General features: G+C 38.0%; 1 protein-coding gene across 9 annotated transcripts in view; it reads left to right on the top strand.

Moving 5' to 3' along the window:
- LOC129743252 (mucin-2-like) overlaps positions 1–12,940 on the top strand; it is a 268,501-nt gene that overhangs the window by 209,655 nt on the left and 45,906 nt on the right. For 7 of the 9 annotated variants that reach the window (XM_055735230.1, XM_055735231.1, XM_055735237.1 and 4 more), the window contains 2 exons: positions 3,994–5,382; positions 5,649–5,771. In XM_055735230.1, coding sequence (XP_055591205.1) covers positions 3,994–5,382; positions 5,649–5,771 — 1,512 coding nt within the window. The remainder of the gene's footprint in view (positions 1–3,993; positions 5,383–5,648; positions 5,772–12,940) is intronic. The other 2 variants (XM_055735238.1, XM_055735232.1) reach the window with 1 other exon arrangement.

Here is a 12,940-nt window from a genome sequence, read left to right as displayed (position 1 = left end):
AACACTCTTTTACAGTTGTGAAAAATATTTGTGATACAAACACATAACCAAAATGGTTCTTTAAGACGATGCAATTCATCCAGACTTTTTGAATAATTCACGGTTGAATATTTCAAGAAGTTGTTAAAAGCCATCTATGGTGCTCACAGGTGCTCTTAAGTTAACGGTAGCCATTTGAGGATATAAAGCTTAGTTCTTTTAGAAATGGGACAGTTACGAATGCCTGTATCTAAAAAACCATTCGTTTGAACGAAATACTTTCTATGAAGAAAAAGAAGGCAATGTTATTATCTTTCATGAAAAAATTTGAAAAAAAATATTTACCGTTTTTTGTTAAAGAAATTTCTACTTTACTCTTGGTATATCCCATTGGCCGGCGCACACTTTTTTCAGTCATGGTATTGATCAGTTTCTCCAACTTATACTTCGTAAAATCTATATTTTAGGTAGCTTCACCCTCCTTCTTCAATTTCTGATACTTTTTGGTCCAATACTTCTCTGGAAACTGGAAACTGGAAGCATTTTAGTGGATAGAGTGGTTTCGAAATGATCAAATTTTATTATTTTTGACCACATTTTTGAACGTTTTTTCTTCGGTACCTGTTTTTCAGCTTAAGAGTTTTGGAACTATCAAAAAATGGTTGTTTGAGGTTGGATTTCAATGAGTCATCACTAGGCAACACTTTCAGCTTATCGGAGAAAATTGTTTTGGACATTTCAGCGATCTACCCTTAGTTTTTCGTTTATTGAAAATTAAAAATGCTGATATGAGACTTGACTTCCTTGATGATCCTTAACCGTTGTTGCCGATCATGTGCTTCTCTCCAATGCTTGATTTTAACTTTGTGGACATTATTGATAGTGTTTGCATACTTATCCACCACAAAAACTCAGTAATTCTTTGAATAATCAACGGTGTTGTCAGCTATCAATTTGATAATGACGTATTTTCAAGGAAACTGTGCAAAATTATTTTTTTCTTTTTTTCTTGCATCGTACATATCTCAAAAACACGTAAATTTTAAATTTTGAAAAAAATAGGGCGAATAGTACTTTTTACAGGCAACAAAATGCTGTCAAAATTTTCAATATCCAATAACTAGTTAACGAGCTATTAGCAAATGAAAGTGTCCCATTTCTAAAAGAACTAAGCTTTAGTAGGCGTTGGTTGAATATGACAGACGTGTTTTTTCGAAGCTAAAAATTTTATATTATTTAAATTTAAACAAATTATTGTGAATTTCAATTCAATTGTTAATAATTCGTGCTGTTCAACCGGGAATACCAATAGTGATAACGTGGTGGATAGTTTTATCTGTTTGGCGCTGTTTTGTCGAACTGTCTAGTCTTGTGAAAATTTTCATCATAAAAGAAAGTTGAGGATTCAAGGAGGAATAAAATAATTTGAGAAATTGTGGCTTCTGGAATAAGTGAATTTTGGCGGGTACGAGAATTGTTAGCTAAGCAGCGGCTGGGAATTGTTAACAAAGTTGTCGACTTGAGGAACACCACTTTAAACAGTTTTGCTTATGTTATCTGTATCGCATACTGGATGGTAGTCATCATTCATATGGTGGAAATGCAGGGGATGGATAACGGTGGATGTTGTGGTTGGTGAAAATATGAGAAAACCCACAAATTGTGGCGTATACCAAGATCCGGAAAATTCAGTCAAGTACCTTCTTGTTTGACATTTTATCTCTTTCAAAATTTTTATTTGGTTGAAATAGTTACAAGGTAAGATTATGAGTATAAATGTATAATGGATGTAGAATGGATTGTGGCTTCAAGCCAGCTGGAGTATCTCGGCAAAATACGAATTATGCGAAAAGAAGAAATCTTATACAACAAAAATAGTTTTTGAACAGATGTTCTACAAACGTGGGTTTCAAATCCAGTATGTCACCTACATTTTTGCATTAATGTACTGGTCTAATGCCCAATTTTGTTTGAATGATAGGGTAACTTTTTTAATATTTAATTGAAGTAGACATTTGTTGAACCATTCGAAGAAAACATTGATTCCGTTTTGAAATGTTTCAACATCCTTTATTTTTATTTTCAAAAATAGTTTCATATCATTAGTGTATGTTAGGTATTTAATCCGTTTTAGAATAAAAGAAATGTCATTTACGAACAGTATGAAAAGGAGAGATCCTAAACTAGACCCCTGAGGCACACCAGATGTTACAACTAAAGATTTGGATAATACATTTTGGAAGCGAACAAACACAAATCGATTAAGTATGATTGTAACCAGGAGAGAAGATTTGGATGAAAGGTTTTTTTTTACTTGTTTCACTTGAATTTAGTGGTCATGCATTACTTTGCTTGGTAGCTCGAGTCTTTATGCCAGTAGTGCTTTTCCATGCATAACATCTTTGGTTAAGGTTGCCAGAATCTTTTCAGCATAAATCCGAGCCGGACAAATCCGGGCAAATTGATTTAAAAACCTGGCAAAATCCGCACTCAGAGAAATCTTCGTGTTTGACCCAAAAAAAAATTGAGTTTGATTCAAAAATTTCACAACAAAATCAAGAGATAGATTGATTTTTTTTTAACAAAACTGATCGACAGATTTTAAATCGCATTTTAGGCTTCCAAAAAACCTTCTATAATTATTTTTATAAAACTTTCTCAGAAAATTTTCTTTTGTAGGCAAAAATGAAAAATTTTGCTATACAATTTGTATTTAATTTGTTTGATTTGTCAAATAAATCCGGGCATTTTTCAATGAAATCCCTGTAATCGGCCAGGCCGGACTGTTCTCTAATTTGAATTGAATATCCGGGCAAACCCGGATAAAACCGGGCAATCTGGCAAACCTTATATTTGGTACAGCTCACTTTTCAGAGCATTTTTGGCGCACAGATTTGCTAAAAAGGCATTCGATTTTTGAAACCTCTTTTTTGGTGTATCCATGTCGAAAAAAAGTGCATTATTGAACTAAAATTCACAAAAAAAATCCCGGACGTTTTGGTCCACTATCCAACGGACCCTCAAAGAATCTTCCATGCAGAAGAAACATTCCGCAGCCCGATGGGTTCTTACATATTAAGACATTCACCCTCGTCCTGGAGGTTCGGTTGCGTTTTCGTAGCGTAGGACGAGAGATTCGACCGAACATAGAAAAGCTCGGAACACTTTGTTGTGGGTCGATTGTTGGTAAAACCAACAGGATTCGTGGTGTTGTGCTCATGTTTGTGTTCCGTTTTGTAGATCTCCCTCCAGCCGAGGATAACAAACTAACACGAGGATCCAGCTGGGAGTGAAAGGAGTTTGCTCCAGGAAACATCGGCGTTTATTCCTTGGCAAGTGGTCAACGCAGCGAACTAATTCAATAATGCATCCCATCCATCGGCATTGGCTTGTTCCGACTGAGTAATCAACAATTTATACCAGTGTGATGCTGTTTAGTCTGCCTTCGGTCGTCTGGAGAATGCATGGCCACAGACATGTGACAGGCGTTTATCGAGCATCAATTGTAGCCATCCGCCCAGTTGAGAAAACAATAATGTTTGGGGACGAGAAACATGTGTGCGGTCAATGTATAATGGATTGATGCTGTTCAGTTGACGTGATAGTTGATGGATGTTTTGGTTTAAGAATGTATTTAGAGTTATATTGATTGGAGCTCAGATTTTCAATCAATTCAAGTTTAAATGTTATTGTTATTACATTCAATTTATTATGTAGTATTACAACAGAAATAGGTTTAAAGAAGCTCTTTGCTGAAAAAGAATTATAAATATTTTACAAGAAATCGCAATAGAAAATGCATTTCCGCCTTTACTTTAATAAAACTTGACAGGAAAATTTTCCTCCCGTGAGCCAGTTATTTCTTCGATCTTGTCCTACACCATGAAAATATTGAAACTGTTATTTCTATGAGTGGATACATTTTTTAATATTATTTATGATTAATTGAACTCGGTTGAAATGATAATAAAACTTAAATTTAATCTTATCTCTACTCTCTCTTTTTGCTTGCAGGCCCAGCGTGGTACTGCCCGGTTCAGCCAACGGGGTGGCAGTCGATCATGGACTTCTCCGGAAGACCCAGCAAGTCAGCTAGTCAGCGCTGAAAGCATGGGTAGCCGCAGCAGTAGCAGCAGCAGCGAGACACCAACTTTCCGGAGAAGGACACCTCCAACGGGGGCTGCTGTCGGGAGTAGAGCTGCACCTCAGGTGCAAACCTCTGCTCAACCTCGCACCCGTAGTCGCAGTCGAACCCCTCCAACGGCCCAGAGTCGATCGATTGAGGTTAGTAGGCATGATGAAGAGATTAGCTCTAGGAGGGTGAGTAGGGAGCGATTTACTGCTCAGTCGAGGAGTGATAAGGTGTTTCGGAGTGAGTCACTGAGAGAAGAGAGTGAAGGATTGTCGGAGGAAGAGAAGGTTCCTAGTAAGCGGAAATCTCGAGGAAGAAATTTTGGAACGGAACGCTCGACTACCGTTGCAGCTGCCGAGAGAGTAGGTAGGAGACTGAATAAGCTATCAAAGGTAGAGTTGAAGCAGCTGGACAATGTTGTTAGCAGGGAAGAATCGAAGGTTGCTTTGCGATCTGACGTTCAATCGAGGGGAAAGGCTAAGGCCGCTCCAGTGGAATCACAATCAGAGGAACTTACTTCGGAGGAGAACTATCCGGAAGAGTTTAAGCAACTGTTGAAGTCGAAGCACCAGGAAGATAAGTTACGGAATTTATACGTCAATAAGCTGGATGCATCCACCGAGAAGAGTTACCGTAAGGATGAGACCCCACGGTTTAAAGTTAAGACTTTGAGTACAACTACGCCTGGTCCGACGACAACCGTGAAGGTCATAACTCCTCGACCTGTAAGGACAACTGTTGCTACGACTACAGTAAGAGAGCCTTTGTCCACGAAAAGACCCGAAGTGTTGCGTTCTAGAGCTACTAGTGCTCCAGTAACGGCTGCTAAGGTGACCAGGAAGCCTGTGGCTTCAAGATCACGGAGCTTACCCTTTTCTTCGTCAGAATCTCCCACAACAGAAGACGTTACATCCGTACGACCTACTAAAGCCTACTCACGAAAACCGAGCGTAGTAAGTCTGCTAACATCAACAACAACTTCGACTACAACCACTACCAGAAAGCCCTACTCTCCGGCTCCTCGCAATGCAAGCCCAAACAAGCGAGTGTTCTCAACGTCCACTACCCTATCGCCCAACATCGGAATCAGTGTAGGATCTTCTAAACGAGACAATCAGTTCGTTATCAGCACTCTACGTAATCCAGCCCCATTCCGGGCGCCATCCAGTCAGAAGAAATTCCGTAAGCCGACAGCCTCTGACTATAACAACGACGTCAAACCGGTGGCAATATCCGCCCGCTCCAAACCACCCTCGCCACCTCAAAGTGTCGTAAGTAGTCGTTCGGAGCAATCCGTGTATCAAAATGCGCAGATAATCCAATATCCGTTCCACAGAGCCAATGTTATAGTTTTGATTATTTCCTTTGCACACATTGTATCTCTAATCTTTTGAATATCGTTTCGTTTATCCCAATCACTTCCCCCGCGCCTGTATGTATGTACAAAATTTGTAACCACCAAACCTCTCCCCAACGCTTATTTGAATCCCACCACCCAATCACCAAAACCAACCGCTTGTATACTGTGTGGGTGTAGTTGAAACGCTCCCAATCGTCTGCGTCCGCCTCCAGGGTGTCGGCCCGGTTCGAGTCCAGTCTGAAGAAGACGCCGGTTTACACTCCGACCATTCCGGCGTTCACCTCGCCGTCTCCGACCACGGTAAGTTTTTCCGGGACCGGATTTATCCCCTTCTTTCTCCCGTCTCTGGTTTTCTTCGTCATCTGCCCTAGTTGTAGATTTTTGTTTCTGTACAATCGATGCATCGAGCTGTTGCACACGTTGTGTGACTGTAGTTAAAATAATCAATAATTAGAATGTTTAGTACGATTGGGAGGTAATTTTTTTCCATTAAGTGGAAGCAAAAACGGGTCTGCTGAGTCTAGCTCGTTGATATTTGTTTTTTATTGGGACATTGCATTGATAGAAACACTCGTTAATCAACTTGATGCGTTAATGATAATGCAGTTGAATTAAAGTTAAACCGTTTTGTCTTCACGGGCTTGTGATGTAGTTCAGTTGGCAAGTCTGTTGTCTCCTGAGCCGATGTCCGTGAGTTCGAGCCCAAGAGTAAACATCGAACACAGTTGTACCGGATAAGTTTTTCAATAACTATCCGCCAACTGTAACGTTGATAAAGTCGCGAATCCATAAAAATGGTAAAACGATTATAAACGAAACAAAAAAAAAAGTTTTGTCTTCACAGATTTTTTTTCTGCAATTAACAAATTTTCAGGGTTATTGAATTCTCTGAAGTCGGAAGTCATCAAGGGCTTTCTCGCATGTGTACATGTGAGCACTGTTATTTTTCCTTAATTTAAATTTTTTTTTGTAAAATAATTTTCGAGCAATTGAAATTTAATTTTTTGCTTGTTAAGAACTAAATAAGATGGAAAAAGGACATACAGTAGTGAAAAACTAGAAAATTGTTTGAGCGTTTAATATGAGAGTACCTTTTAGGGGAACTAGGAGACAACAGAAAACAAACACAAACAGAAGACTATAATCAATAATACACATTTGAGTAGTTTAATTTTGAAAGACTTTCGTATGTATGATTTCCGTTTCGTTTAGGGCAAAGTGCGCTATGTGTGTACCCAATCCACCAGTTTGACACTTTGGACGTGTTTTATTGATTAAGGAGACTCCGAGAGTGTATGCCAGAATAAAACAGATAAATTTGACTTCACAGATGGGAGAATGTATTGCTACGCGTAATGCTGCCAGATATTCAGACATTCTTGTGAATCGGAGAATGGTGTTAAATTCTGAAATCGGGATATTGATACTTTTTAAATTAAAATTTTCTGATGATCACTAAACATAAATTTCAACAACACTGAAACAAGTTTTCAAATATACGAACATGGCACATTTCACCCCGTCTCAAAATATTTAGCTTAGATTGTGTTACCAACAGAAAAAGTCATAATTTAATTATGTTATTTTATCGATATAAAGTTGAATCAATAGAACAGAGGATGAGAAAATTGTTTAGCTTTCAGATGCACAGATTTGAAGATGCACAAATTTCATTATTTTTCAATTAACCTACACACTTACCAAGAAACTTCCACAATAGGTCACAAAACGTTGGTCGTATTGGTCTTCTCTAACAACAAAAAATTAATCTACAAGCTGGGAAATAAATTTTATCGACCAGTTAATTACCGAACTTCTACAATTTGTTTGATAAAAATTGTCAGTTTGTTCGACTGAAATTACCGAATTTTGTTGAAATCCAATTTTTAACTTTTCACAGATTTCCCGGAAAGCATTCTAGTATCTTGGTAAAAATTACTAATTTCCAGTTACCTTTGTTAATAAAGATTGTTCAGTAAACCAAGTCAACGATTGTCATTTTGCAAAACCCCTCAAATTTATTTTCTAGCTCGCTTTCTATAAATTACAAAAATGTTACATGATACTGGCCTATAGTGGCCAATATTTTTTTTCAGATTCCTGGAAATAAATTCTGGTCCTGAAAAGATAGAGTGCGTTTTCAATTGGAAAACCGTATAAACTAAAAATATACAGAAACTTTATTTATAAGTTGTTGCGGAAGTTTATCCAACACGTTGTAAAAATCTACGATTGTTCAGAATGTTAAAAACATTCCAATAAATACGTGATTGGTTGCCATGGGTTGAATGGCTCCTTCCAAACAACAAAGAGCAATGAGTAAACAGTTCGACTTTCGAATGCAATCTTTTTATGCTGAACATGCTCCACTCGTTATCCGAGTAAAACACGAGTTGTGAGCAGAGATGCCAATGTGCCTGTTTTTTTCAGGATTTGCCTGATTTTTCAAGGCCATAAATACATAAATATTACTCGAGCGATAAGCAGCATACAAACAATCTGCGCAACTTTTACGTGGTGGCCTAAAAAATATAAGGTATTTCTACAATGTTCGCTGTCCAGACTTTTCCCAACTTTTTATTGAATTTTCCAAACTTAAAAAAACAGTTGGCATCTCTGGACGTAAATGATCTCGCTCACTCTCGTGTACTGAAAATCTCACTCTTAAAAGTGCTGTTAGCAGCATGATGAATTTAGTATGGTGGTCTCACATGCTAAATCGCAAGTTCAGCCATATTGAAAAAGGTTTTGACAGCGGGCTGAAGTGTTTACGAAAAAGGGGGTCAAAAGATGCCAGGTGTTTGAGATACAAAATCAAAGAAAAAATGTCTCTGTATGTCTGTGCATGTCGTAGACCAAAGATCAAAAGATTTAAAATATAATTGGGTTTTAGTTTATTTCCTTAATTACTATACACATCGCACTTTTCGGATGCTCCGAAATAGCTGTGATTAACCGTGATAAAAGGAAGGATCTTTTAAGGGTGATAATAGGAAGGATCTTTTAAGGGTGCACCAAACAACCATTATCCTAAACCGGATGTTGCTTGTCCGATCGATGGAATCAAGGTCGGACTCAGGGTGTTCACCATCGAAGCGGCAGTCGAGGCTACATCATGCACCACGACACTGCCACCGGTTCCCTCGTTCAAAAGGGTCAAAAACTCCATGTGGTTTTCCCAAATGATTCCATCAGATCCGGATTACTCGATTGGATCTTCTGGAGCAGCGATGGCAATAGTCGGGGGTCCTCCTGAAGCAGCTGTTTCATTTCGATGAAGATCAGATGTTCCTGCAGGATGGTGGAATGTCATACCTCGCCATGTTACCATCCAATTCGATGACTTTCTGCTGCTTCCAGACAGCTCTTGGAAGAAAATAGTGTTGAATATAAGCATAAATTTGTAAAAGTAATGGATAATTATTGTTGCTCACTGCTACCGAAAAAACTGGCACCGTCGTCTAGCTTTGCTTACTAGCCCGGAACTCAGCCGGAAGAATTTTTTCGCTTCTATGGATTATATTTGCAAAAATCATGGCGAAATCTTTATTTGAGCAATATATTGATGATTGGCAAAATTCCGTGTTTCACAAAAATCATAGCACCTGGCATCCCAGCCAGCCAGCAGCTCAGTCAACAGCAAGCTGTCAAATTTCGGCTGCGTTTCGCCCCCACCGCCGCATCCAACCCTCGTCTACTTTTTGCCAAAGTGAGACCACCATATCTAGATTCATCATGGTTAGCAGGGCGATTTATCTCTTTCTGCACAACTTGGGGGAAACAGGGCTCTAAAAATAATTTTCACTTAAAATGTTAGTGACCTCTAGAGTTAGTTTTGGCCACACCATTCATGCGAAATTTAAGTGACCGTCAACTGAAAATCCACTCAAGTGAGCCTTCAAGTGAATAAAAAGTGATCGAGCAAGTGGATTGTACACTTAGGTCATTCAAATTCATCTATAAACTCGATTTTAGTCATATTTTATCAATACTCGATCAGAAAAGAATGAATTTTATTTTTGGAATTGTTTTTATTTATCAGACATTAGAAAAAAAATAAATAATTTCATTTATTTTTTTTCTCCAACAAGTCTGACGTAGAAAAAATGATCCGATTTCGAGAAGCAACGATCGTCGCGAAAAATGTCTCCGGAACTAAATTTGTAACTGAATCTGGAAAATCTAATAAAATTGAAAAAATAATACCATTGGTTGATTTTTATATCAATTTACTCCAATAAATTAATATTTAGTTCAACTGACATGCTCCGTTGCGTTCAGTGGAAACCAATATAAAAACAATGATCCTCAGTGCAGTTTAAATACGATAGAATTCCCTCAAAACTTAAACCAGTCTCTCAAAACTCAAGTGATGAATGAGTAGATATTTGACCGTTCACTTAAAACTTAAGTTAGGGGCAAGTGAAATGGACAAAAGCCATTTTAAAAGAAGAAAATCACTTGTCCCTGGCTTTTAAGTAAGTTCTAAAGTGTATTTTAAGCGTGAATTTGGGTTCATTGTAGCACAAAATTGTTCTCTGTTTCACTGGTCACGCCGAACTGAAGTGAAATGCCAACCATGATGGTTACACTGATATGGTGATAAAAGTGAAGGTAATATGTTTCAAGAAAATATAACAGAATAACTTCTTGCTTTAATAATAAAAAGCTTTTTTTTCAAGCAAAGAATTCAATAATTACCAAAAACAATTGTTTTAAGCAATGGAGATCTGTTTTTATCTGCCCCATATTTCGTCAGCTCATCTAAGCTTACTGGTGTTCTCCCTTTGATAAAGATCAATAACGACGCCGGCCACGTCCTAGTAGTTAATGAGGAAGAACATAAGATTATATTTCTAGATTTTTCAATGTCTTTTTGATGTCAAGAATTGAATTTTTCCTTTAACCAGAAACCTGATATCTACAATAACTGTCTCCGGTTACATGAACATTTAAAGTGATGTTGCATTAATTGTTGTTTGTTGATGTTAATTAAAAAAATGTTTTTTTTAGGTGTTTTAAGAATTTTGAAAACAAAATGGAATAATATATTAAATATATAATATAATATATTAATATATGTGATTTTCCACATGGATTTGTAATTTTTTTTATCTTAAAACCTCCCTACGCTAATTCAAATAAAAAAAACTGGAATAAAGAGAGGAATAAAGCGTAGAGTTCCCTACCAAACTCTTCATATGTCTTTAATTAAAACGATTTATCTATGGATCGAAATTTTTTGACGTACGTGAGAGTCAACGCCTATTCCAAGTCCCCAAGAACGCGATAATTTTCTCCGTCAGTATGAAGAGTGTTCGGATCAAAAAGTGGTCAAACGAAATTGCGTATAATCGATTAACTTTTCATTTAAAAAGTCAAAGTTTCTTCCTTTTTTAAGTTCAATATGTATGAAAAACAGAAAAATACTCAGCTTAGATTCCGGTCGATCAAGTCAAAATTGGCGCGCTTTGCGTTTGAAGCCTGCCATCAGATTTTAAACAGTCACCTTATCCACTTTTTTCACCCAGGACGCCAGTTAACATTGAACTGCTTCTCGTTGCTTTTTGGGTCTTCTTAAGGTTCTTCATAACTGTCGCCCAATAAGTTCTGGTGTTTTGGCAGAGTTCTTATCCTTAGGCACAACCTGCATGTTGTTAGCTGCATACTTTTCCATGACTTTTTTCCATAATGGTTCCATAATGGCAGGCAAATCCGGTTAAAACAGCACAGATAAGTCATGTTTCTTCAGGAAAGGCAGCAAACGCTTTTGAAATAACGAACATAAACACAAACAGGGTCTCAATAAAACTTGATGTTTCCTCAAAGAGAATTATCTTCCTAAACTCTAAGTGTACATTTTTCGAGGATATGATGGCTAGCATCTTACAAATGCTAATACCATCAACCCACAGAAAGTGTACTATGTATGCCGTGACCGGGATTCGATCTCATGCCCGCTGGCTTAGAAGACTTGAAAGCTATCCTCTACGCCACGGGCTGCGGCAGAAGACACTCTTCACGTAAATTTTCTAGATGACGATCCCGGTTGCAACGAATATTTCGCTTTTCAAGCAACAGGGACAGAGAGCTTTCTAATCGAGATTTTTCTTGGCAAACTTTGAACGTTACACTTTCTTAAAAATGTCTTTCCCCTTTCGGTTGCTGTATACCTACCCAATACTCTTGCCCAAGAAGCAGTCTGACTGAAGTCTGCCTTGGCGTAGATTTCCGCTTCCATTATCACGCAATCAAATTTTTGCCGTAAGGTTTTCCTTATCGTTGCAGTTTGGACTCACTATCTTCTTATTGCTCGAAAGTCCGGATCGCTTCATGCACGACTGTAGACGATATTCCCAACTTATTTGCCACATCTCGAACAAAGTGGTTGGGGTTGCTCTTGAAAGATATAGCCACACTTCTGTTGGTCACAGCGGCTCCAGGCTTTCGATTTTCAACAGATCAAGGCTTCCGAGTTCTCTACAAACGTTCCCCGAACTCCTTTATTACTTTGGTGACGTTTAATTTGGTCACATCCTACGATTTTACAATTTCTTCGTGCGTGTTGTTTGGATTTTCACGACGCATTTACAGAATTTTGATTCGTAGCACATATCTACACCTACAAAATGAGGTGTGTTCAGTGTGGTAGAGAAAGGCTGAAACATAGAAAAATGGTAAGGTAATCGAAGAAATATCAAACCTTGTTGAAAAAAATCAATCCACTTTCCCGAATCAGTGTTCAGTGCTGATTGACGTTTGTGTTGATTCTTGGGTGGCGAGATGGTCCATTCCGGTATGCGAATCGAATAGTCCTATTTGCCGCTGGTAGTGTTCGTGATCAGTGATGTCAACTGTTTGTCAGATATGTCTGGAAAATTTTGAAAAAATGTCTGGAAATGTCTGGAAGGTCTGGATGGCTGTGATGGGGATGATGACCTTTTTTTTTTGGTCGCCAGATCGCAATATTGCAGCCTAGGGAATAACACTCATTACTTCATAATAATCATTCATTCTATACACTATCACTGCCTGAGACTATTGTGGTGATGTCGGCGGTACTACATTTATGCTTAACTTCCTGTTTTACTACCTTCTTCGTGGCTTTCCTCACTCTTCAATTACATTTTCATTTCCTGCCATTTTGCAACGAAAATTTTTAATTTTGATTGTTTTGTCAGAAAACTCAAGTTGTCTCAAAAGTCTGGAAATGTCTGGAAGAAATAACAAAAGTCTGGCAGTCTGGAAACCTAAAAAAAATGTCTGGCAAAAGTCCAAAAAGTCTGGAGGATGCAGAAAAAATCTGGAAGGTTGACAACACTGTTCGTGATATTATGCTGATTGTTTCACCAACACTTATCAGTTTTGGGACAATCAACCTCAAAAACGACCATGCGTGTCGACCGGCTGCCCGTTTTTTGTACCGAGAGTTTTTGAGGTTAATTGTCCCGTTTCATCGGAACACGCTC

Source organism: Uranotaenia lowii, chromosome 2 (assembly GCF_029784155.1).
Source record: "Uranotaenia lowii strain MFRU-FL chromosome 2, ASM2978415v1, whole genome shotgun sequence".
NCBI lineage: Eukaryota > Metazoa > Arthropoda > Insecta > Diptera > Culicidae > Uranotaenia > Uranotaenia lowii.
The sequence above is the reverse complement of the archived record's forward strand: the minus strand, read 5'-3'. Positions and strand labels throughout refer to the sequence as shown.